We start from the raw sequence: 26672 nt of genomic DNA on the forward strand, positions 1-26672 counted from the left end.
AGGATATCCGACAGGCATTGCCGGAAGCCACTGCGTTTTTCGTCCTGCTCTGTTACACCATAATGTGGGCCAGCAGAGATCTGGCCGCAACCTGACAAATATGTACCGCAGCGGTTTTCGTCCAGCTGATTCTCGGCAATATTTGCAGGGTTAGCAGTTTTGAAATCCACATCGTCTCAATTCATACAGCTGATTTCACCTTTTCCAATGGAGAGGGTAATATCTGCTGGCTTGCATCTAATACATGTGGGTTTTGTTGTGGCTTTTGCTTGCGGAAACAGCAGATTTTTCAGCCGGATTTTCAGTCAATCATAAACCTAGCCTTAGGGACTCTGTGTGCAAGAGCAATAAAGGAGAAATACTAGGCAACAGAGCGTTTAGCACAGCATGCTTTATTCTTTATTCATTTTATCTCGCTTTTTATTACATGGCACTTCGGTTTTTGCAGCACTCTAAGATGAAGATGAATTCCCAAAAAATAACGGAAGGCGTTTGGAAGTGTTGCTACTGCTGATACCGCTCTGGATCACTGCCAAGTTCTGGAGTTTTACCTGCAGAAAAATAGTGATACTTGTCAATAGTAGAAAGTACGTGAACGTGAGAGAAAGAGATACAGCCAAGGTGTAAGACTAAATAGTTGAGTGGGACTAGCCATAATTAAAGTGTGTACATTGGATACTTGACTAGGATCAATGGTGGTCTCAATGCTGAGCTATATGTGAGTATCCTACAAGACGATTTACTTCATACACTCAAGTACTATGGGTATGAAAAGGACGACACAGTGTACCAGCAGGACAACGACCCGAAGCATACGTCGAGTTTGGCGAAGAAATGGTTCACTGACAATGAAGTGGAGGTGCTGGATTGGCCCCCACAGTCCCCAGACCTCAACCCAATCGAATACTTGTGGGTAGAGTTAAAGAATAAGCTGTATTGGTACCCAAGTGATTCACCTAGTGTGCACCAACATTGGGAACGTGTAGAAGAGACCGGGGAACAGATTTCAGTCGAGAGCATGCCCAGAAGGAGGCAGTGCTGAACGCCAAAGGGTGGATTTACAAAATACTAACAAAATAATAAAATATGTCGACTTTTAGAAGCAAAAGAGTAACAATGCAGTTACATGACAAGAATCTGATCTGCATAACTCTTCATATGCTAAATAGTTGCAAGTCCAATTTATGTATGAGATAGCCCAAGATTGTCTATAAATGATGGTAGCCTCACGTTCGTAGCTGTAGTGGATGGTGAACTTGTTACCCTTTTGCTCAGCCTGTGTAAATCATCATTACATTCACACATACAGTTAAAATGTCAGGTTTCTGTGCTGTAAAAAAATGAGACCAAGATAAATCATTTCAGAACTTTTTCCACCTTTAATGTGACCGCTATAACTGTACCACTCCAATTGAAAAACAAACTGAAATCTTTTAGGTGAGAGGTAGAAAACAAAAAAATAAATAAATGTGGGGATAGAGCGCTAAAACAAAATATCAAATAGTTTATTAAATTGTCTCAATAAAATATAGGGGTATCTACCCAAACTGCACAAAGCAGGCAACTTAAATCGTCACTGATTTATGGGACCACCCTCATATTAACCACATAGATGGCGGTGGGACCTTATCGGGATAATGAAGGGTGGTTCCCACAAACTAAAACCCACTCAACACTTCAGGGGGGCCAAAAACACCACAGGGTCCTTGGTGTGTGACCTGAGTGAGGTACTATCTAGGTGGATATCTGGTACCAAGTAGACACCATGTATCATTCCTAACAGTGAATGTCAGCGCGCAGAACATCCACTGCACTAACATAGTACAAGGTGCAGGACTGTGCAGGGCAAAACCCATGGCTCCGTTTTAATGTACTTGGAGCACCGATTACCCTGACACTGTCCTCAGTGGTAAATGCTCTACGCGTTTCCATGCATTAAACATGCATTTCATCAGGAGCAACATGCACCACAAATAATGAAGCCCAAAACCTCTGACATAGATGTTTGACCGAGGCTATGAACACAAGGCAGAGGTAGGGTGACCTGCCTGACACCGAGTTCCTCTAGTGTGAGGTACGGTATTGTCACTATGATCTACGCTCCTGCCTAAGCTGACCACCTCTAGGTTGAGGGGCAGCGTGCTGGTGTGCAAACAAATCGGCGCTGCGATTTAAAGGGTGAAACCCCGCCCCGCTAGACATGCCCCCCGCGTGACAGCCAATCCGGCCAGGAGGCTCGGTACAGGAACAACCAATGGCTGAACAGCGGGAGGAGCTACATCAGTCCCGGGGAAAGCGCAATGCACCACATTAAAGACAGAGAAATTCACGGCGGCTCAATATGAGCATGCCATCGCAACATCAAAACCTAAACATTACCATCTGTTGACAGTGGAATAAGACCAAAATCGAACCTAAGAAAGAGTGCTGACACACAGCTGTATACTAGGGAGCCCAAGTATATCCAATAGTACCCCTGATGTTTAATACATGAATAACATAGGACTCAACAAAGCCAGTGTAAATTCATATAAAGGGCACAAACGAGATGGCATCATTGAGGCCAGACGGTTTGATGGTATTTAAAGAAAAAATCCATCTCGCCTCTTTTTGCAACAGGATGCGGTCACAGTCACCGCCCCTTGATGACATCTTCACAGAATCAATCACCTGAAATGTAACCGATGACGTTCTTCCACTGTGAAAATCCAATACATGGCGTGCAATAGGGGTGTCCTTTAGGTTCGTAATGTCCAAAACATGCTCCCCAATGCGTCGCCTGAGCTCCCTAATGGTTTTGCCAACATATTTGATGCCACACACGCATGTCATGAGGTAGATAACACCAATCGACTTGCAGTTGTAAAATGACCTAATAAAAAAGGTCTTGTCTAAAGTGCTGCTGGCAAAACTCTTGGTCTTGTCTATAAACCCACAGAATTTGCAGGATCCACAGGGAAATGTCCCTGTGAGCGGATTACGCAACCAAGACTGTGGTTAAGGACTTACATATAGACTGTGTGTCAACATATCTCGTAAGTTGTTGCTACGCCGATAGGTGACAGAGGGTCTGGGTGGGATCATACTGCCAATATCGGGATCAGATTTAAGTATATCCCAATGTTCAGAGAGGACTTGGCGTACAGCCTTATGGGCACTGTCATACGTGCCAATAATTCTGACAATGTTATCACGGATATCCCTCTTTTTAGGGGATAACAGAAGGTCCCTGTTGGTGCTTAATGAATGTTGATATGCCTGTCTCAGGCATCGCTGGGGATAACCGCGACGCCAGAACCTCTGTTGAAGGTCTCTCGCAGCCACCCTGAAGTCACTAAGTTGAGAACAATTCCTCCTCACCCTTAAGTATTGTCCCTTTGGGATCCCTCTTTTGAGGGCTAACGGGTGCCCACTCTCCCATTTCAGCAAGTTGTTAGTAGCCATGGGCTTCCTAAATACATTAGTACTGATGCGTCCAGCATCAAGTGAAATGGTGAGATCCAAGAAGGAAATTAAGTTGGAATCGATCTCAGACGTAAAAAATAGCCCTAGTGCAGTGGTCGGCAAAGTGCGGCTCGCGAGCCACAAGCGGCTCTTTAGACCCTTGAATGCGGCTCTTTGGTGCGGGCTCCCACGAAACCAACCCATCCTGCACTACAGAGAAATCTTGCCTGTGGGACGCATTTGCGTTCCAAAAAGCAGGAGAGGGCGTGTTGCTCCTGCATCGGGTCCAGAGTCCTGCCCTTGCACCTCTGTCACTGACCTGACATCAGTGACATTGCTCCGCCTCTCCCTCTCCTCAGTTCTTATGATGAACAGTGACCAGCAACAGGACGGACCGATGTGGGCGGAGCTATAATAGCCCCACCCCTTTTATACCCGCGATTCCTGCAGCCTGATTGAACCTTCCAACCTTCCCTGCCCAGCAAGCTGAACATCAGGTGTATTGCCACAACTGCACCATTGATGTGAGTAGCTGGGGAATTACTGCGGTTATATTCAGCTTTCCCAGACTGTGCACATGTGACCTGCAGTACAGTAGGAAAGCTGGGTGAATTATATCATGAAATGTCATCCAGCTTCCCTGCTATCCTGCATGGCACAAGTGCAGAGGCATTAGAGTATGGGGGAGAGGCACAGCAGGAAAGCTGGGTGTCTATATATGTGTATTGTATATGTGTGCGTCCATGTATGTGGTGACTGTGTGTATGAGTGCGCCCCTGTATGTGAAGAGTATGTGTGAGTGCGTCCATGTATGTGGAGAGTGTGTGTATGAATGCATCTATGTATATGGTGAGTGCATGTATGAGTGCGTCCATGTATGTGGAGAATGCGTGTATGAATGCATCTATGTATATGTTGAGTGCGTGTATGAGTGTGTCCATGTATATGTTGAGTGTGTGTATGACTGCGTCCATGTATGTGGAGAGTGTGTGTATGAATGCATCTATGTATGTGGAGAGTGCGTCCATATATGTGGAGAATGCGTGTATGACTGCGTCCATGTATGTGGAGAGTGTGTCTATCACTGCGTCCATGTATGTGGAGAGTATGTGTATGACTGCGTCCATGTATGTGTAGAGTGCGTGTATGACTGCGTCCATGTATGTGGAGACTGCGTCCATGTATGTGGAGAGTATGTCTATCACTGCGTCCATGTATGTAGAGAGTGCGTGTATGACTGCGTCCATGTATGTGGAGAGTGGGTGTATGACTGCGTCCATGTATGTGGAGAGTGCGTGTATGAATGCATCTATGTATGTGGAGAGTGCGTCCATATATGTGGAGAATGCGTGTATGACTGCGTCCATGTATGTGGAGAGTGCGTGTATGACTGCGTCCATGTATGTGGAGAATGCGTGTATGACTGCGTCCATGTACAGTACAGACCAAAAGTTTGGACACACCTTCTCATTCAAAGAGTTTTCTTTATTTTCATGACTATGAAAATTGTAGATTCACACTGAAGGCATCAAAACTATGAATTAACACATGTGGAATTATATACATAACAAACAACTGTGAAACAACTGAAAATATGTCATATTCTAGGTTCTTCAAAGTAGCCACCTTTTGCTTTGATTACTGCTTTGCACACTCTTGGCATTCTCTTGATGAGCTTCAAGAGGTAGTCCCCTGAAATGGTTTTCACTTCACAGGTGTGCCCTGTCAGGTTTAATAAGTGGGATTTCTTGCCTTATAAATGGGGTTTGGACCATCAGTTGCGTTGAGGAGAAGTCAGGTGGATACACAGCTGATAGTCCTACTGAACAGACTGTTCGAATTTGTATTACGGCAAGAAAAAAGCAGCTAAGTAAAGAAAAATGAGTGGCCATCACTACTTTAAGAAATGAAGGTCAGTCAGTTAGCCGAAAAATTGGGAAAACTTTGAAAGTAAGGGCTATTTGACCATGAAGGAGAGTCATGGGGTGCTGCGCCAGATGACCTGGCCTCCACAGTCACCGGAACTGAACCCAATCGAGATGTTTTGGGGTGAGCTGGACTGCAGAGTGAAGACAAAAGAGCCAACAAGTGCTAAGCATCTCTGGGAACTCCTTCAAGGCTGTTGGAAGACCATTTCAGGGGACTACCTCTCGAAGCTCATCAAGAGAATGCCAAGAGTGTGCAAAGCAGTAATCAAAGCAAAAGGTGGCTACTTTGAAGAACCTAGAATATGACATATTTTCAGTTGTTTCACACTTGTTTGTTATGTATATAATTCCACATGTGTTAATTCATAGTTTTGATGCCTTCATAGTGATGAAAATAAAGAAAACTCTTTGAATGAGAAGGTGTGTCCAAACTTTTGGTCTGTACTGTATGCGGAGACTGCGTCCATGTATGTGGAGAGTGTGTCTATCACTGCGTCCATGTATGTGGAGAGTGCGTGTATGACTGCCTCCATGTATGTGGAGAGTGCGTGTATGACTGCGTCCATGTATGTGGAGAGTGCGTGTATGACTGCGTCCATGTATGTGGAGAGTGTGTGTATGACTGCGTCCATGTATGTGGAGAGTGTGTGTATGACTGCGTCCATGTATGTGGAGAGTGTGTCTATCACTGCGTCCATGTATGTGGAGAGTGCGTGTATGACTGCCTCCATGTATGTGGAGAGTGCGTGTATGACTGCGTCCATGTATGTGGAGAGTGCGTGTATGACTGCGTCCATGTATGTGGAGAGTGTGTGTATGACTGCGTCTATGTATGTGGAGACTGCGTGTATGACTGCGTCCATGTGTGTGGAAAGTGCATCCATGTATGTGGAGAGTGCGTGTATGACGGCATCCATGTATGTGGAGAGTGCGTGTATGACTGCCTCCATGTATGTGGAGAGTGCGTGTATGACTGCGTCCATGTATGTGGAGAGTGCGTGTATGACTGCGTCCATGTATGTGGAGAGTGTGTGTATGACTGCGTCCATGTATGTGGAGAGTGTGTGTATGACTGCGTCCATGTATGTGGAGAGTGTGTGTATGACTGCGTCCATGTATGTGGAGAGTGTGTCTATCACTGCGTCCATGTATGTGGAGAGTGCGTGTATGACTGCCTCCATGTATGTGGAGAGTGCGTGTATGACTGCGTCCATGTATGTGGAGAGTGTGTGTATGACTGCGTCCATGTATGTGGAGAGTGTGTGTATGACTGCGTCCATGTATGTGGAGAGTGTGTCTATCACTGCGTCCATGTATGTGGAGAGTGTGTGTATGACTGCGTCCATGTATGTGGAGACTGCGTGTATGACTGCGTCCATGTGTGTGGAGAGTGCATCCATGTATGTGGAGAGTGCGTGTATGACGGCATCCATGTATGGGGAGAGTGCGTGTATGACTGCCTCCATGTATGTGGAGAGTGCGTGTATGACTGCCTCCATGTATGTGGAGAGTGCGTGTATGACTGCGTCCATGTATGTGGAGAGTGCGTGTATGACTGCGTCCATGTATGTGGAGAGTGCGTGTATGACTGCGTCCATGTATGTGGAGAGTGCGTGTATGACTGCGTCCATGTATGTGGAGAGTGCGTGTATGACTGCGTCCATGTATGTGGAGAGTGCGTGTATGACTGCGTCCATGTATGTGGAGAGTGCATCCATGTATGTTGAGAGTGCGTGTATGACGGCATCCATGTATGTGGAGAGTGCGTGTATGACTGCGTCCATGTATGGGGAGAGTGCGTGTATGACTGCGTCCATGTATGGGGAGAGTGCGTGTATGACTGCGTCCATGTATGTGGAGAGTGCGTGTATGACTGCGTCCATGGCTGCAGTATGAAAGGTACAGAGGCTAAAATACTTGTGGATATGTAGAGGTAAATCAGACATGTCTATTACAATTGCAGCGCATGCACTACTTTTTTGCGGTGCGGAGGCACAGCCAGAAGCACCACGGAAGCACTCTGTAGCACTCATATCCCGGATCCTGGACCCATTGAAGTGAATGGGTCCATGATGCGGGCTGCACACGGCCGTGTGCAGCCCGCATCATGGACCCATTCACTTCAGCATACGCTTCCTTCCTATATATTTTAGGTTTTAAAAATGTGGCTCTCCAAAAAAATTTCAATCGTGGTTTTGGCGATATTTGGCTCAGTTGACAAAAAAGTTTGCCCACCACTGCCCTAGTGCATTGATATTCAGACAAACTCCTGGAACAAGACTCTATCACCCCCCCAACAGGACCAGCACATCATCGATGTATTTGATCCAGAGGGGGATGACAGATGTGAATTTCTCCATGTCCTCAGAGAATACCACCTCCCTCTCCCACCAGCTCAGGTAGAGGTTCGCAAAAGTCGGGGCACAGGGACTGCCCATTGCGACCCCCCTGAGCTGGTGGAAGATCCGCCCATCAAACAAAAACACATTGTGCTTAAGAATGAAACCCAAAAGTTCCATTACAAAAGTATTGTGGTTCCTGCAGTGCTCGCCTCTTTGCTGAAGGAACGTGAGGACCGCTCTACAGCCCAAATCATGAGGAATTGAGCTGTACAGCGCCTCCACGTCCAAAGTAGCCAAAAAAGTGTCCTTGTCACAATGGACACCGTTCAAACGTCCCAGTACCTCCATGGTGTCCCTGACTAAAATAATGTGGTTGCATAAGTGTGCACACCCTCTTATAACTGGGGATGTAGCTGTGTTCAGAATTAAGCAATCACATTCAAAATCATGTTAAATAGGAGTCAGCATACACCTGCCATCATTTCAAGTGCCTCTGATTAACCCCAAATAAAGTTGCTCTAGTTGGTCTTTCCTGAAATTTTCGTAGTCGCACCCCACAGCAAAAGCCATGGTCCACAGAGAGCTTCCAGAGCATCAGAGGGATCTCATTGTTAAAAGGTATCAGTCAGGAGAAGGGTACAAAAGAATTTCCAAGGCATTAGATGTACCATGGAACACAGTGAAGACAGTCATCATCAAGTGGAGAAAAAATGGCACAACAGTGACATTACCAAGAACTGGACGTCCCTCCAAAATTGATGAAAAGACGAGAAGAAAACTGGTCTGGGAGGCTACCAAGAGGCCTACAGCAACATTAAAGGAGCTGCAGGAATATCTGGCAATTACTGGCTGTGTGGTACATGTGACAACAATCTCCCGTATTCTTCATATGTCTAGGCTATGGGGTAGAGTGGCAAGACGAAAGCCTTTTCTTACGAAGGAAAACATCCAAGCCAGGCTACATTTTGCAAAAACACATCTGAAGTCTCCCAAAAGCATGTGAGAAAAGGTGTTATGGTGTGATGAAACCAAGGTTGAACTTTTTGGCCATAATTCCAAAAAATGTTTGGCCCAAAAACAACACTGCACATCACCAAAAGAACACCATACCCACAGTGAAGCATGGTGGTGGCAGCATCATGCGTTTGGGCTGTTTTTCTTCAGCTGGAACTGGGGCTTTAGTTAAGCTAGAGGGAATTATGAACAGTTCCAAATACCAGTCAATATTGGCACAAAACCTTCAGGCTTCTGCTAGAAAGCTGAACATGAAGAGGAACTTCATATTTCAACATGACAATGACCCAAAGCATACATCCAAGTCAACAAAGGAATGGCTTCACCAGAAGAAGATTAAAGTTTTGGAATGGCCCAGCCAGAGCCCAGACCTGAATCCGATTGAAAATCTGTGGGGTGATCTGAAGAGGGCTGAGCACAGGAGATGCCCTCGCAATCTGACAGATTTGGAATGTTTTTGCAAAGAAGAGTGGGCAAATCTTGCCAAGTCAAAATGTGCCATGCTGATAGACTCATACCCAAAAAGACTGAGTGCTGTAATAAAATCAAAAGGTGCTTCAACAAAGTATTAGTTTAAGGATGTGCACACTTATGCAACCATATTATTTTATTTTTATATTTTTTATTCCATCTACCTAAAAGATTTCAGTTTGTTTTTCAATTGAGTTCTACATTTTATAGGTCACATTAAAGGTGGAAAAGTTCTGAAATGATTTATCTTTGTCTCATTTTTTTTACATCACAGAAACCTGACATTTTAACGGTTGTGTAGAATTTTTATATCCACTGTAGACCGTTTCTTTAGATTCCAACCATTCTTCTTGGTGTATCTTTCTTTTGTCAATCAGTATGTTTTTAAACACATTTGTGGATGACGGGCAGACTATTGCATGGCCTGTATTTCAGCATTTTTGAGAGCACAAGCTCTTGTTGATGTAGATGCTTATGAGCATACTTTTATACTGTTTTTGTGTAGAAACCTCTGTTTCATATAAGCATGAACTTTACCCGTACATATGAGTAAAGTCAGGCGAACCCACAGATTTTACCTGGACTGGCTTACTATCTTATGTGAATTGGGTTGTGCCAACCCCCCTTGGACAGATGATGTTGAGGAAAAAAATGATTGGGCATTTTGCATTCCAGAATTTTGAATTCCAAAAATTATTTTGTTCTCAAGAAAGATAAACCGTTGCCAGACGTTTCTAGCAGTGGCTTCTTTCCGTCTCCATCCTGACTAAACACGCATGTTCAGCTGACAGCTGTTGAAGGTGTATGGGTGCAATGCTTTAAAAAATAAATTAAAAAAATTACGTAAAGGTTGACAATTGCACTCATAAGATTATCTATTTCCTGGAAATATACAGTGCTTTGGGGTACCAAAGTTTTTTTAAGGTGTGTCATCCCTGTTTTTTATAAGTTAACTTTTTATAAAATTTCCAACTTTAGGTGGTAGTCCCAAGAATACATGTGAAATTCTTCAGTTATATCACTGAAATATAAAAAATTTTAAATAAATATTATTTTTAAAAGTTGTTTCCTTGTCTAAATCACAGATGCCCAACCCATTGCTATCCGTTCTGTGTGGCTCATGGTTCTACTTTAATGCCACGATTAAAGCGAAACTTTCACCTGGATTTCACTTAATAAACTATCAAAAGTACCTTATAGATCATCCTCATTGTGTTAGCACACAGTCTTGTCCCGCTTTTCTGTCGCTTGTACAGGCGGCGCATGCGCCGTCGGACTCAAGCGCGATCCTGTAACTAAATCGCTCATGAGGAAGAGAAGACAGGCAGGCATCGGGGACGGCGCATGCGCGATTCAGTTACAGGATCGCGCTTGAGTCCGACGGCGCATGCGCCGCCTGTACAAGCGCGGTCCCGGCGACTGAGCCGGGTGTCAATTAGACTGCATAGAGGCGGGGTTAGGGCAGGGGAGTTACAGCCTGGAGTGAGGGAAGGGCTACCCCCTTGACTTCTACCGTGACTTGTGGAGCTGGAGAAGAGTACTTTATAAAGCGATTTTTCCATGCATATACATGACAGAAAAGCGGGACAAGACTGTATGATAACACAATGAGGAAGATCTATAAGGTACTTTTGATAGTTTATTGAGTGAAATCCAGGTGAAAGGTTCGCTTTAAAGTGAAATATGAAATCAGACACAAAATAAATGTGTGGGGAGGGTGGCCCTGAGTCATATTGGTGATGTGGAGAACTGCCTTAAAGCGGGTTTGTCAATTCAGCAAGTAGCATTTATCATGTAGAGAAAGTTAATACGAGGCACTTACTATTATATTGTTATTATCCATATTGCTTCCTTTCCTGGCTGTATTTATTTTTCCATCACAATATACCCTGCTCATTTCCATGGCTATGACTAGAGATGAGCGAATTTCATATTTTGAAATTCGTTCAAGCTTTGTTTACTGGTGAAAGCTGAATTGCGTTCTGGATTCCGTTACCACGGACCCTAACGCAATTATATAACGGAATGCATAACGGAATGCCTTTAGAGGCATTCCGTTGTTTATTCCGTCATAATAGAAGTCTATGGGCTGCAAAACGGATCTGTCCCGTTTCCGTTATGCAGGGGAGTCCTCTCCTGCATAACGGAAATGGGGACGAATCTGTTATGCAGCCCATAGACTTCTATTATGATGTAATGAACAACAGAATGCCTCTAAAGGCATTCCGTTATGCATTCCGTCATAGAATTGCGTTATGGTCCGTGGTAACGGAATCCATAACGCAATTCACCTTTCACCAGTAAACGAAGCGTGAACGAATTTCGCTCACCTCTAGTTATGACCACCCTGCAATCCATTAGTGGTGGCCATGCGTGCACACTATAGGTAAAAATGCCGACCTCTCTCGTGACCGGGACCGTGGGAGCGTACATAGGCTGGTACTTTTTTTTTATAGTATGCAAGCATGACCACACTGAGGATTACAGGGTGGTCGTAACCATGGAAATTAGCAGTTTATAATTGCCTGTAATGTGAAGATATTCTCTGTTTTTGGATTAGATGCGGACCCATTCACTTCAATGGGGCCGCAAAAGATGCGGACAGCACTCCATGTGCTGTCCGCATCCGTTGCTCCGTTCCGTGGTCCGCAAAAAAAATATAATCTGTCCTATTCTTGACCGTTTTGTGGACAAGAATAGGCAGTTATATCAATGGCTGTCCGTGCCGTTCCGCATATGGCGGAATGCACACGGACGCCATCCGTGTTATACAGCTCCGCAATTTGCGGACCGCAAAACACACAACGGTCGTGTGCATGAGGCCTAACAGAGTGAACAAATTAATGACAGCTATATTGTACTGCTGGAAGCCTAGGTAGAGCAACGCAATACACAGATAAGGCTTTATATGCATGTCCCCTGGTCTCTCAGGGAGGGGGCCGCACTCCATCACATACCTGAGACTGTAAAAATTAGTTATCTGTCAATTAACTTTCCTTCTTCTCAGCAGCCATAAAGTGCCTCCAATATGGCTGCCACCAAAGAATCTGTACCGTATTTTTAGCCCTATAACACACACCTGCCCATAAGACACACCTGGCTTTCAGAAGAGGTAAAGAAAAATATATTTTTCATTAGACCTCAGCTCAGAGCCCCAGTCAGACCCCCAATGTTAATCAGACCTCAGATCAGACCCCCAATGTTAATAAGACCCCCAATCAGACCCCAATGTTAATAAGACCCACAATCAGACTTCAGATCAGACTACCAATGTGAATAAGACCTCAGATCAGACCCCCAATGTGAATATTATCCCCATTCAGACCTCAGATCAGACTTCCAATGTGAATTACCCCCAATCAGACCTCCGATCACAGCCCCTATGTGCATAAGACCCCCCTAATTCAGACCTCAGATCAGAGCCCCAATGTGCTTAAGAACCCCATTCAGACCTCATATCAAAGCCCCAATATGCATAAGACCCCCATTCACACTTTAGATCAGAACGCAGTGCATACAAAAAAAATAATTAAAATCAACTTAAGCTCCTTACATCTACGCTCCTCCTGGTCTTCCTGCTGCTCTGACGTGATGCCACACAGCGTGAGGAGCCTGCAGAACACCAGGAAGCTGTGAGCAGTGATGGCCAGTTCGCAGTGTTCGCCCGCGAACACATGCGGGCTGCCATCTTTTTTCACATGACCGGCGAGGCACAGGTAAGCCCTTACCTGTGCCTGAAAACAAATGCGGTCGACGGGAGCAGGCAGTTTCGAGAACAGCCTGATGAAGGCCCCCGGTGGCTGTTCTCGGAACTGCCTGCTCCCGCTGACCGCACTTGTTTTCAGACCGGCTCGCGCACAGGCACAGGTAAGGGCTTACCTGTGCCTCGCCGGACTTGTGAAAAAAGATGGCAGCCCGCATATGTTCGCAGGGCGAACAATGCGAACTGGCCATCACTGGCTGTGAGTACAGAGCTTGCACAGGGAGCGCTGCATTCACCTCTTCCCGTCCTCCCCATAAGATGCATCTGACATTTTTCCCACACCTTGAGGGGGGAGGTCCGTCTTAGGGTCCATTCACACTTCCGTAAGTGTTCTGCGGATCTGCAAAAAACGGACACTGGCAATGTGCTTTCCGCAATTTGGGTACCGCACATCGCCAACACTAAAATAGAAAATGCCTAATCTTGTCCGCAATTTGCGGACAAGAATAGGACATGTTCTATTTTTTTGCTTGAAACGGAAAGCATGGATCGGAAGTGCGGATCCGAAATGCGGATGTGAACAGCACATTCTGGCCCATTGAAAATGAATGGGTCTGCACCCGTTCCGCAAAGTTGCGGAACGGATGCAGACCCATTTTGCGGACGTGTGAATGGACCCTTATAAGGTGAAAAACACAGTAGTTACAACAGCAACAAGGTGAAAAATACAGTAGTTACAACAGCAACATTATTGCTGTTAAACATAATCTTTGAGCATGACAATGAGTGCGTCCTAGTGCCAAGGTGGCTTAGTCTGACAGGAGTTTTTTTTTTCCGGTAATAATAGTAATTTTTAAAAACACTTTCGCGAGAAGGAAGACTGGCGAGGGCAGGGAGGGGGTACAGGCAGTGGGCTCAACATATTTATCTTCTTTTACATCCGTTTTCTGATGTAAAAGAAGACTGAAATCTACTCCAGCTTTGAGCTTCACTTTACGAGCACGGACTGTTGAAGGGTACACCTAATTTATGATGAGGCGTGCGCCTCGTCATAAATTAGGTGCATCCTCCAGCAGCACAGGGGAGATCATAGACTGGCATTAAATGCTGGTCTATGAGAAATCTCCCCATGTTTTTTTTTTTACGTTTTACTACTTTTGCACAATAAAACACTTTTTTTGCAAAAAAAGTTTTAGCATCACTGCATCCCAAGGCCCCATACCTTTTTTTATTTTTCTTCTATGGAGCTGTGGTGAGGGCTTGATTTTTGCGAACTTGTAGTTATCCATGTTACCATTTGGGGTACTTTTTTATTTCTTTTAAGGCTACTTTCACACTAGAGTTCGGGGGCTCCGCTTGTGAGTTCCGTTTGAAGGGGCTCACAAGCGGCCCCGAACGGTTCCGTCCAGCCCTAATGCATTCTGATGATGCGGATCCGCTCAGAATGCATCAGTCTGGCTCCGTTTGTCCTCCGCTCAGCAGGCGGACACCTGAACGCAGCTTGCAGCGTTCGGGTGTCCGCCTGGCCGTGCGGAGGCAAACGGATCCGTCCTGACTTAAAATGTAAGTCAATGGGGACGGATCCGTTTGAAGTTGACACAGTATGGCTCAATTTTCAAACGGATCCGTCTCCCATTGACTTTCAATGTAAAGTCAAAACGGATCCGTTTGCATTATCATGAACAAAAAAAAAATTTCTTTTTTTTTTTTTGTTCATGGTAATGCAAACGGATCCGTTCTGAACGGATCTAAGCGTTTGCATTATAGGTGCAGATTCGTCTGGGCACATACCAGACGGATCCGACCTAAACGCAAGTGTGAAAGTAGCCTCATTCCGTTTTTTTTTTTGTGACGAACATGCCCAAAAAAGTAATTCTGGCATTTTTTCTTATAGTGTTCACTGTGCAGGATAAAGTACATGATAATTTTAGATTTCGGGTTGTTACGAATACGGCGATACCAAATATGTAGAGGGGATTTTATTTTTTAAAGGATACTCTGGCACGCTAATAGGTCATATACACAGGGAAGAACTGAGGTCCTTCATTGGACCCCGGCTGCTGTGTACAGACATCGGTATCCCATGATCTCAATCCTTAGGGTGCTGACACCTGACAAAGGGAGCCCATTCCCTCTGACCACTTTGTCGCTAATGACTGCTGCATCTAAGGGGTTAAGTGGCTGGGATCTGTGCTTCTGCTGTTCTAAGGCCATTAGAAAAGTAGCTTGGCTGTCATACAAGAGCCAAGCTCGTGTTCTCCACTACACGGTGGACCCGTACAGCGCTGATTATAGGCCGCCATAAATGACTACCGTAAAAAGGCGTTAAGTTTTGATAAAGAAATGATGACATTTATAAAAAAAAAAAACAGACTTTCTTAGGCATCTTTTACATGAGCGCGTTTTCTGCTTGGGTGCGATGCATGAAGCAAACGCATAGCATCCCGACTGAATCCTGACCCATTCATTTCAATGAGCATTGTTTTTCATGCATCATTTCTGCGTTCAGGAAAAATCGCAGCATTGTGTGTTTTTCACGCAGCTCTGGTTCCATAGACGTGAATGGGGCTTCCGTGAAAAACTGAAGTCATCCGGATACAATGTGTTTTTTACTGATAGTTGCTAGGAGATGTAGATTATTATTCTTCAGTTTTTTCTCACGCGCATGAAAAATGCATCCAATCCGGAAAAAATGCACACACTTACGCAATCGCAAAAAAAAAAACTGACTTATTTACCTTGCATACAAAACCATTGGTTTTTCCTGGAACAGATCCTGACACATTCCAGCCATATAATTAACTTTTTGACAAAGGACTGATCTCTTGTTTTTTTTTTGCAAAAAAGTGCAAGTGCTTTCATTTAATTAAGGGAAAGTACATATAAGCTCCAGTCTTGTCATATAAAGTATGCACACTGGTCTTACAGCACAGACTGTTCTTCCACCAGAGTAACAGACACGTTACACCACAAAGTGCACTAAGCTAAGACAGCACTGAGCACTCATCTGCAGAAAGCAAATATTTTTTCACTCCCACAACAAACTGAAAAATGCAACTTGCCGGTGTGACCACATCAAAGCCTAAGAGTCGGATGTAGTCACTTGGGTAAAGCTGCCTCTCTGTCACCTGCACGCAATGAGTAACTTCTTGAAGGGACTGCGCTTAGCTGCTGTCAGCAAGGCTTAACACTGGGTTCAGACCTGAGCGTATTTGATATGCACGCTTAACGCCCTTTTTTTTCCGCGAGTTTTTTTTTCCCGACGCGTTTTTGTCCATAGTCAACCGCGCGTATTACGCGCGTTTGTGTGATTGACAGCAGTGTCCTATGGCCCAAACGCGCGGACAAAACGCCCAAAGAAGCTCAAGAACTTGTTTATGCGTCGGGCGTTTTTCAGCGCGTCGAACGCGCTGTAAAACGCGAAAATGTGAACCAGTCCCATAGGGAAGCATTGGTTTGCATCGGTTATGCTTTTTACAGCTCGTTCGAAACGCGCTGTAAAACGTGCAAGTGTGAACTTAGGGTATACAAATCTGGTCTCCCTTACCTTCTAAGCCTCATCTGTCTCCTTACCTTCTAAGCCTCTGGGATGCAAACTGTCCAGTACCACAGCACCACGAACAGTGACAAAGCCAGTATAGAAAGGCTGACGCCACAAACCAAGAAACTGTAGCTGCCCTGTGTCTGGATAACCTGCATTGAAGAAACAAACAGCACATTAGCCCTATATGTAGTCTAGGAAATTCAAAAACACTTATGAGCTGACCCATCTTTTGCTAGTAGGGTACCATTAAATAGTCATACTACAGCAAGCTGGCATGCTCCAAAGGAATAATGCCATGCCAGAATTAGCAGGATCGGACAATTTAGTTTAGTACTTGATTTTATTGTCAGGTCTGCAGTGGGAGCAGAACAGATCTGTGTCGTTCTACTTGAATATATAGTAGTTTAATGGTTACAGTGCAAGCACTATACATTTAGGTGCAACTGCACCGAGGTTGGTACGGGCACAGGAGTTGTGCCCATACAATTTGCGGCGGCTGTTAGCTGTATATTTGAAGTAACATTCTACTTTAATGGAGGAGCATATAACCCCAATCCTGGCTGTTTAACTCCTCAGATACCACAGTCAATAGCAAAAGCAGCATCTAGGTAGGGTGCCGATTGGTTTAACTTTCCAAGGCATTCCATACCAGAAAAAAAATGACGGCAGTGTACAAAGTTTTCAACGGCAAAAAATGTAGAAAAATGTAATTAATAGAAACTGAACATTGTGTGCTGCCCCCCTTTTTTTCATTTGGACTGTCTTTATGTGGGGAATATGGACTAAGCCGAATTTTAGATGAGCACCGACATGACCTCTCTTGCTTTTTTTTTTTATTCTTGGGTTTCCATGACTTGAATGGGTCCTCAAATCCGCAAGAAACGACTGAAGATAGGACCTCACCTATCTTTTGCAGACTGGAGGCGCAGACTGGAAGCCCTACGAAGCGCTAAAAGATAGAACATGTTCTATCTTTGGTCGTAATTGTACATCGCGGACCCATTCAATGCATTGCTGACCACTATTTTCGGTCTGCAGCACGGGCACTGAGCCATTACGCTCTTGTGCATAAGCCTGTGGCAAATGAATTAGCAAATGTGCGCTACAATTTCTGTATTAGCAAATGAATTAGCAAACACATATATGACATCATATCTTACATAATACACCACTGCTCCGACAATCATTTTTTTGTATGCAAAAGTAAAAAAACATAGTAAACCATATAAATATGGCATCGCTGTAAGACCACAATCACACAATCAGTATCTGTAAGCCAAAACCAGAAGTGGAACCTGCAGAGAAAAAGTACAATGGAATCAAACTGGCTGTGTGAAAGTGGCCTTACTGTAATGGCATGCAGAACAAAGTTACCGTACCTTGTTATTTAGACTGTGTGGTAGTAGCTGTAAAAACAAAACCCAAAATACTGATGACCTATACTCAGGATGGGTCATCAATATCTGATGGTAAAGGTCCAACATCTGGCACTACCTTCTGATCAGCTGCGTGAAGCGACCATTTTGTTGCCTCCTAACAGTAAACCAAGCACATTGTCGACATTTGCACCATTCACTTGGCATCGCTAGACTACGAAGAAACCACAGCACTCATTGCAGAGCCGCGGCCTCTTCAAACAGCTGATCAGTGGGAGTGCCGATCTGATATTGACTACCTATCCTGAGGATAGGTCATTAATATTCTACTACAGGAAAAGGCCTTAAATGAAAAACATTTTAGAACTGGCTAAAATATGGGTTCTGAACGCACTGTGGAGCTTTGTGAATTGCATTTTGATAAAAAATTTTGTGCCTATCAGAATTATCCCATACACAATAATGGTGGGGGCACACAAAAAGAGGGGATTTATCAAAATGAGTGTGAAGGAAAACTGGATTTGTTGCCCGTACATTGGAAAATGTACGGTGGAATCTGATTGGTTGCTATGGGCAACTAAGCCAGTTTTCCTTTACACCAGTTTGATAAATCTCGCTCTAAGACTTTATCCACACATCTACTTTTCTTATGAATTAAAAACGATCCCAGCAGAGGCCAAAGTAACAGCATTCCAAAATGAAAGGTTTTCATTGTTCCTTCTGCTAGGATGTGTTCCTCATGTGGTATAAGAGGATACACAGAGCTATCAGTGTGAACGAGCCCTTAGTGGACCATCTGACCCCAGTAACATAACACTCCCGACAAACATATTGTCTTACCGATCCTACTAGAATCTGAAGAAGCATCTCACCCGTCCCAGCAGCAGTGACAAGAACTGTTGTAGCGCATCCTGTAGATATAAAAAGTCAGTACTGTAGGTCCTCTGACAATAAACACATAACATTCAATAATATACTTTGGGGTAGATTGATTTGCAGCTAATTTACACTGTATGGGCCATCTGAATACCCCTTAGGCCGCGTTGGAGACTCCATTAGGACCTCTATCACAGATCTCTTGAAAAATGCCAGACACCATGAGGGGAGCCCGATGGACTTCCCACCATAGTCAATGAGGTCCATAGGGCGCAGTTGGTGTCCGTTATTTCAGGAACTGTCAGGAAATAACCAACACAGAGGTGAACAGTGCCTGTTTTGAAGTGCCTTTTCTACTTCCTGTCCTCTGAGGTACAGAGGTAAGTTGTTATATGCTTAGGAAAAAGGTTTTTCAAAAACTTTTTCACACACTGAAACCTGCAGTTCAAATCATGTGAATTAGGCCTCATGCACATGACCGTATGTATTTTGCAGTCCGCAAAAAAACTGATCCGGAAAAAATGCAGATGACATCCGTGTGCATTCTGTATTTTGAGGAACGGAACAGCTGGCCCCTAATAGAACAGTCCTATCCTTGTCCGTTATGCAGACAATAATATGACATGTTCTATTTTTTTGCGGAACGGAAATACGGACATACGGAAATGGAATGCACATGGAGTACCTTCCGTTTTTTTTTTGCGGACCCATTGAAATTAATGGTTCCATATACGGTTCACAAAAAAAAAACGTAAAGGACACGGAATGAAAATACATTCGTGTGCATGAGGCCTTAACCAGAGGCATGGCCTAATAACATGGCAATATTACACTAGATATTCCAAAGCATTGCTTTTGCAGTCAAGTGATCAAAACAGTTTAATGAAAAAATGCTTACCCCTAAACAACTGGAAATTAAATTAAGAAAAAATATTTTACTGTTTACAAATACAAAAAAAAATACTGGTATCGCCGAAATCTTACTGACCTATGTAATAAAGATAAAGTTGGTGTTATTGCTGTTTTTACAATTCCCCCTTTATTAATTAACAAAAAATGTGAGATTAATAAAGGTTAACCAGTAAATTGTATGAACCCCAAAAAGCTGCTACAGAAAACTACATCCTGTCCCACAAAAAGAACAATCTCCATATGGTTACAACAACGGAAAAATAAATGTTGAAACATAATTATATTTGACTAAAGCTGAAAAACCTATATATGCAGTATAGTATTTGTACTGACCCATAAAGTTAACACCCTACTGTGTGAACTGTCATTTTTTCTTTCCATTCTTCACTGTGTTTGGGGAACTCGCAACTCTCCCCCATCGCCACCGCCACATGTCAGTAAACATACATGTATGGTGGAGTTGGGAGAGATGACAAACAATAATTTGACTTACAGCTAATGAATATGTATGTCCAGCTTTAATTTCAGTTTTTATGACATTAATCTTTTTAACTGTAACGGGGTGCCGTAGGCACACTCGGTCTCCCATCAGCCGCAGACCTGCTGCTTAGCTTCGGGAGCGAGGATCTGTGTTTGACCTCGTTCCCAGGGCGGCTTTGCTAGCTGGGAGGCTCCCTGCTCCTAGGTCTGCCTTGAGCGCCGAGCTGTTCACTCGGTGCTCAACTGGTCGGTCTGTCGGTGATGTGACGCTGGCCACGTCACATGACCCTCACTCCCCACTATAAATACAGGCAGCCTGCTGGCCACAGGTTGCCTGTTAATTTAGGTTCCTGGCATTTGTTGGATACCTGTAAACTTACCTGATCCTGTTCCCTGACGATCCTTTGCCTGCTCCTCCTGTACTGCGCATCCCTCCTGGTATTTTGACCTCGGCTTCCACCTGACTATTCTTTGCGGACTTCTTTGGTACTTCTCAACTCTCCTGGTATTTATAACCCCGGCTTCTCCTGACCATTCTTTGCTTATCCTTCTGTACTACGTTGTCCTCTTGGTTTTGACCCGGTCCGTTCACTATCCGTTATTTGTCTTGTCTGTCCTTCCCGCACGTATCCTAAGTTAGGGACTGCCGTCCAGTTGTCCCCTGTCATCAGGACTCGTGAGGCAAGTAGGCAGGGCTAGGGGTGAGGGTGGAGCGCAGTGGTCACTATCGTCCCCCCTGTGTGTGTGTGTACGTAACCGTTACAGATTAACAGGCCCAATAACCACTGTATAATGAATCCTCTGGTGACCCTGACTGACCATGTCTCTAATCTGACGCAGTTGGTGCAGGAGCTAGGGGAAAAACTCAGTTCTTTTGAGTTAGGGCAAGGTTCTTCCACTCCTCAGGCCTCCAGTCCGCATTTTGAGCCCCAGATTAAGCTCCCAGAACCCTTTCTGGAGACCGGAAGAAGTTTCTCTCTTTTAAGGAGAGTTGCAGACTTTACTTCCGTTTGCGCCCCGTGTCTTCTGGCCCCAAGAGTCAACACGTGGGCATTATCATTTCCCGACTACAGGGTGATCCCCAGGACTGGGCGTTCTCTTTACCTGCTGGCGCCAGTTGTTTAACTTCTGTAGAGAGGTTCTTTCAGGCCCTGGGTACCCTCTATGATGAACCAGACAGGGCTCTGGTAGCCGAGACGGCTCTAAAGGCACTGGTTCAGGGCAATCTACCTGCGGAGGATTATTGCACCCAATTCAGAAGGTGGTGTGTCCCCTCAGGATGGAATGAACCAGCCCTGAAGAGTCAGTTCAGGTCAGGTCTGTCTGATAATTTAAAGGATCTTCTGGTCAGTTATCAAGACCTTAGAGGAGATGATGACCCTTGTTGTCCGACTTGACCGACGGGTTAGAGAGAGACGACAGGAACAACAGTTCTCTTCCCAGATGGTGGTCCAGCCAGAGGCCTATCCCAGAGACAACCTGAGGTCTCCACCGAGGAACCCATGCAGGTTGGCATGACCCGAGGGAATCTTCGCCGCAGACGTGGAGAATGCTTTTACTGTGGAGATCCTGACCATTGGAACAACCAGTGTCCTAAGAAGGTCCTCTCTGTCAAGTCTCCTAAGGCAAGGCAACCTAAAGACCAGGTACACCCTGATTTTTCTAAATGTAAGCTTTTGGTACCCATTACGATTTCTCTGGGGGTAGATAAAAGGCCAGGTAAGGCCTTTATTGACTCTGGCTCAGCGGCCAGCTTTATTGACTCTGAGTACGCTGTAAGATTGGGTATTCCAATGTTTGCTTTACCAACTCCTATCCATGTCATGGCTATTGATGCTACTCCTCTTATTGGTGGTACGGTGAGCTCATGTACCTCAGAGATTTCTCTAACCGTGGGTGTGTGCCACTCAGAGAGATGTTCCCTTTTAGTCCTGGATAAACTACCGGTTGAGGTGGTACTAGGGTTGCCTTGGCTCTGACTACATAACCCCACTATAGATTGGTCCAAGGGGGAGTTGGTGAGATGGGGGCCTAAGTGTGACTCGTGCTTGTCCGTGGTACAGGCTGGGGTCTCAGTAAAGTCTGATACTTTACCCACTGTTGTTAGGGAATATTCTGATGTATTCTCATCACCAACCCCAGAGGTTCTACCCCCCGATAGACCTTATAATTGTACTATAGAGCTAGTAGAGGGGGCCAAGTTTCCTAAGGGGCGAATTTATAATCTTTCTAAGCCCAAACGCAAGGCCTTGGAGGATTATATTAAGGAGAGCCTTGGTAAAGGGCATATTAGACCTTCTGTCTCTCCTATGGGGGCGGGGTTTTTCTTCGTTAAGAAAAAAGATGGTGGTCTTAGGCCATGTATCGATTACCGGAGATTAAATAAAATCACTGTCCAGAATAGATACTCCCTCCCATTGATTCCGGATTTATTTAACCAGGTTCTGGGGGCAACCTGGTTTTCCAAGATTGACCTGAAAGGGGCATACAATCTAATCCGAATCAAGGAGGGAGATGAATGGAAGATGGCGTTCAATACTCCGGCAGGACACTTTGAATATCAGGTGATGCCTTTTGGACTCAGCAATGCCCCAGCTGTGTTCCAAAACTTTATGAATGACATTCTTAGGGAGTTCTTAGGTAAATTTGTTATTGTCTATCTTGACGACATTTTGATATTCTCTCCTGACTTCGAATCCCATGTGTCTCATGTTAAACAAGTATTAGAGGTGTTGAGGGAGAATCAGCTATCCGCTAAGCAACAGAAATGTGTCTTTGGTGTACAGGAGATTTTGTTTCTAGGGCATGTTCTGACTCCTCATGTCTTCAAGATGGATCCTGGTAAGGTACTAGCAATTAAGGAATGGGTAAGACCTTCATCTTTAAAGGCCTTACAACGGTTCTTAGGTTTCGCCAATTACTATTGTAAATTTATTATGAATTTTTCTGTAATTGCTAAACCGTTGACCGACCTTACTAAGAAAGGGGCGGATTTGGAGAATTGGTCTACTGAGGCCATTTCTTCATTTGAAAAATTAAAAAAGGCATTCAGTAGCGCTCCCATTCTGATCCAGCCTGATCAGGAGAGACCTTTTATTGTGGAGGTGGATGCGTCCGAGGACGGCGCAGGAGCAGTCCTTTCACAAGGTCCTGCTAGCCTCACTAACCTGAGACCATGTGCCTTCTTCTCCAGGAAATTCTCTCCCATGGAGAGAAACTACGACATAGGGAATAGGGAGCTGCTGGCCATTAAATGGGCATTTGAGGAGTGGAGGCATTTTCTGCAGGGGGCAAGGCATTGTGTAACTGTTGTCACTGACCATAAAAACCTTATGTTTCTCGAGTCGGCTAAGAGGTTGAATCCCCGTCAAGCCAGATGGGCTCTGTTTTTTACTCGTTTTGATTTTTCCATTACGTTCAGGCCGGGAAGTAAAAATGTGAAGGCGGACACATTATCTCGGAGCTTCCATGCTTTTCAACCTACTGAGGTACCACCTGAATCCATCCTACCAGCAAAAATCTTCATAGCAGCTCTAACCCAGGATATCTCGGCTCGCATTAGGTCTGAACAACATCTGGCACCGGTATCCACCCCAACAGATAAGTTGTTTGTTCCCGTACAATTTTGTCTCCAGCTGTTGGGTGAGTGTCACGATTCTGCCTTTTGTGGACATCCGGGTGTTGAGGGCACTAAGGATCTGGTTTCTAGATCTTATTGGTGGCCCACTCTAACTAGGGATGTCAAGTCCTACGTGTCAGCCTGTGAGGTTTGTGCCAGGTCCAAGACACCTAGGACTCGCCCCGCTGGTAACCTACGACCCCTTCCCATTCCCAGTAGACCCTGGTCCCATATCTCGATGGACTTTATAACTGACCTACCGCCGGCGGAGAGTAAGACTATGGTTTGGGTAGTGGTCGATAGGTTTAGCAAGATGGTCCATTTCATTCCCCTGTCTAAACTCCTGAATGCCAAAACCCTGGCATCTATTTTTGTGAAAGAAATTGTTCGATTGCATGGTATCCCGGAAAATATTGTTTCTGACAGGGGTGTGCAGTTTGTGTCCAAATTCTGGAGGGCCTTCTGTCAAAAATGTCAAATTTCATTGTCTTTTTCCTCTGCCTACCCTACAGGGGTGAGGGTGGAGTGCAGTGGTCACTATCCTCCCCCTTGTGTGTGTGTTTGTGGTCTGGACTTTGACTGGGCCACTGCAACACCTTGATTCTTTTTTTTGCCATTCTGTAGTATATTTGCTGGTTTGCTTAGGATTATTGTCCTGTTGCATGACCCAGTTTCGCCCAAACTTTAGCTGTTGGATAGTCTCCCATTTGGCTCTAGAATACTTTGGTATACAGTGGAGTTCATATTTCATAGTTATTCCAAGTTGCGCATGTCCTGTGGCTGCAAAACAGGACCAAATCATCAACCCCCCACCAGAGTGCGTCACATTTGGTATAAGGTGTTTGAGCTAAAATGCTTAGTTTTTGGTGCATTATGGCTAGAGATGAGCAAATTTCATGTTATGAAATTTATTCACTCTTCGTTTGGTAGTAAAAGCAGAATTGCATTATTACCACGAACCATAACGCAATTCTATGACGGAATGCATAACGGAATGTCTTTAGAGGCATTCCGTCATAATAGAAGTCTATGGGCTGCAAAACGGATCCGTCTCGTTTCCGTTATGCAGGGGAGTCCTCTCCTGCATAACGGAAACGGGACGGATCAGTTATGCAGGCCATAGACTTTATTATGACGGAATGAATAACGGAATGCCTCTACAGGCATTCCGTCATGCATTCCGTCATAGAATTGCGTTATGGTCCGTGGTAACGGAATCCATAACGCAATTCTGCTTTTATCACCAAAGGAAGCGTGAACGAATTTCAAAATATGAAATTCGCTCATCTCTAATTATGGCCATACATCTCCACTTTGGTCTACTCTTTCCAAAGAACATTGCTCCAGAGGTTTGGTGGTTTGTTCAGATGCAACTTTGCTGACATTTTCTTTCTAGAAAAGAAGATAATTTCACCTGGCAATCCTTCCAAACAAGCCATACAAGTTCAGTCTTTTTCTAATTATACTCTCACGAACTTGAACATTTAAGGCTACTTTCACACTAGCGTTCGGGTGTCCGCTCGTGCGCTCCGTTTGAAGGGGCTCACGAGCGGCCCCGAACGCATCTGTCTGGCCCCAATGCATTCTCAGTGGAGGCGGATCCACTGAGAATGCATCCGCCTGCCAGCGCTCAGCCTCCGCTCCGCTCAGTGAGCGGACACCTGAACGCTGCTTGCAGCGTTCGGGTGTCCGCCTGGCCGTGCGGAGGCGAGCGGATCCGTCCAGACTTACATTGTAAGTCAATGGGGACGGATCCGCTTGAAGATGACACCATATGGCTCAATCTTCAAGCGGATCCGTTCCCCATTGACTTACAATGTAAAGTCTGAACGTATCCGCTCAGGCTACTTTCATACTTAGAAAATTTTCTAAGTTTTAATGCAGACGGATCCGTTCTGAACGGATGCGAACGTCTGCATTTTCGGAGCGGATCCGTCTGATGAAACATCAGACGGATCCGCTCCGAACGCTAGTGTAAAAGTAGCCTAACATTGTAACTAAAGGCCTGTAGAGTCTCTCTTCGGTTATTTGCAGTTACTCTAAGCACCTGACTTTGGGGTTAGCTCACTAATATATCCAATCATGGGAAGATTGTCAACTATCTTGAATGCTTTCCACTAGTGAATAATGTTTCTCACTGTAGAATGATGGACTAGAATGATTATTTGGAAATGGCCTAATAACACTAGTAGCAGCGGCGGAGTCAGATGAGTGCAGTCAGGATAGATATAAACTTGACTTTATCATATTTCCTACAGGTCCTTCTCAGATTGATAGGCAGCAATAATTGCTACTCTAGGCATTGGTTATGTCTTTCTTCCTTGCCATTGTGTTAACACAATCCTGAATGCTCCAGATCAGCAAACTGCCAAAAACTTCTGCTTTTGCAGAGGTGGCCACACTTGCTGATGATTAATTCATCAAGGGCATTTGATTAGTAGCCCCTGGCTGCTACTTACCCTCTTAATACCTGTGAGAACAGTAAGTACTTCATTTTTCACACACAGTTTCTATATTTTGGCTTATTTTTTATTAAATAAAAAATAATGCGGTGTAAGGCTTCGTTCACATCACCGTTCTGCCTTTCCGTTCTCCTGCTCCGTTTAGGAGCAGGAGAGCGTAAAGGACGGAAAAGGCACATAACTGACGCCAAACTGAGTCAAACGGAGCCTAAGGACCCCATAGACTATAATGGGGTCTGTTATGTTTCCGCTCAGAAGATGATTTTTAAGCGGAGACAAAAGTTGTGCATGCAGGACTTTTGTCTCCGCTTAAAAATCATCTTCTGAGCGGGAAACATAACGGACCCCATTATAATCTATGGGGTCCTTAGGCTCCGTTTGACTCAGTTTGGCGTCAGTTATGTGCCTTTTCCGTCCTTTCCGTTCTCCTGCTCCTAAACGGAGCAGGAGAACAGAAAGGCAGAACGGTGATGTGAACGTAGCCTAATTTGTGTTATTTTT

At 44.7% G+C, this 26672-nt stretch overlaps 1 protein-coding gene across 1 annotated transcript in view; it reads right to left on the reverse strand.

Moving 5' to 3' along the window:
* Positions 1-377: 377 nt before the first annotated feature.
* The window catches only part of MFSD4A (major facilitator superfamily domain containing 4A), a 96228-nt gene continuing 69933 nt past the window's right edge, over positions 378-26672 (reverse strand). The window contains exons 9-11 of the mRNA XM_040423972.1: positions 18663-18733; positions 16474-16595; positions 378-558 (exon numbers count right to left, since the gene is read on the reverse strand). Coding sequence (XP_040279906.1) covers positions 16479-16595; positions 18663-18733 — 188 coding nt within the window. The 3' untranslated portion in view covers positions 378-558; positions 16474-16478. The remainder of the gene's footprint in view (positions 559-16473; positions 16596-18662; positions 18734-26672) is intronic.

Source organism: Bufo bufo, chromosome 3 (assembly GCF_905171765.1).
Source record: "Bufo bufo chromosome 3, aBufBuf1.1, whole genome shotgun sequence".
In the NCBI taxonomy this organism is placed as follows: domain Eukaryota; kingdom Metazoa; phylum Chordata; class Amphibia; order Anura; family Bufonidae; genus Bufo; species Bufo bufo.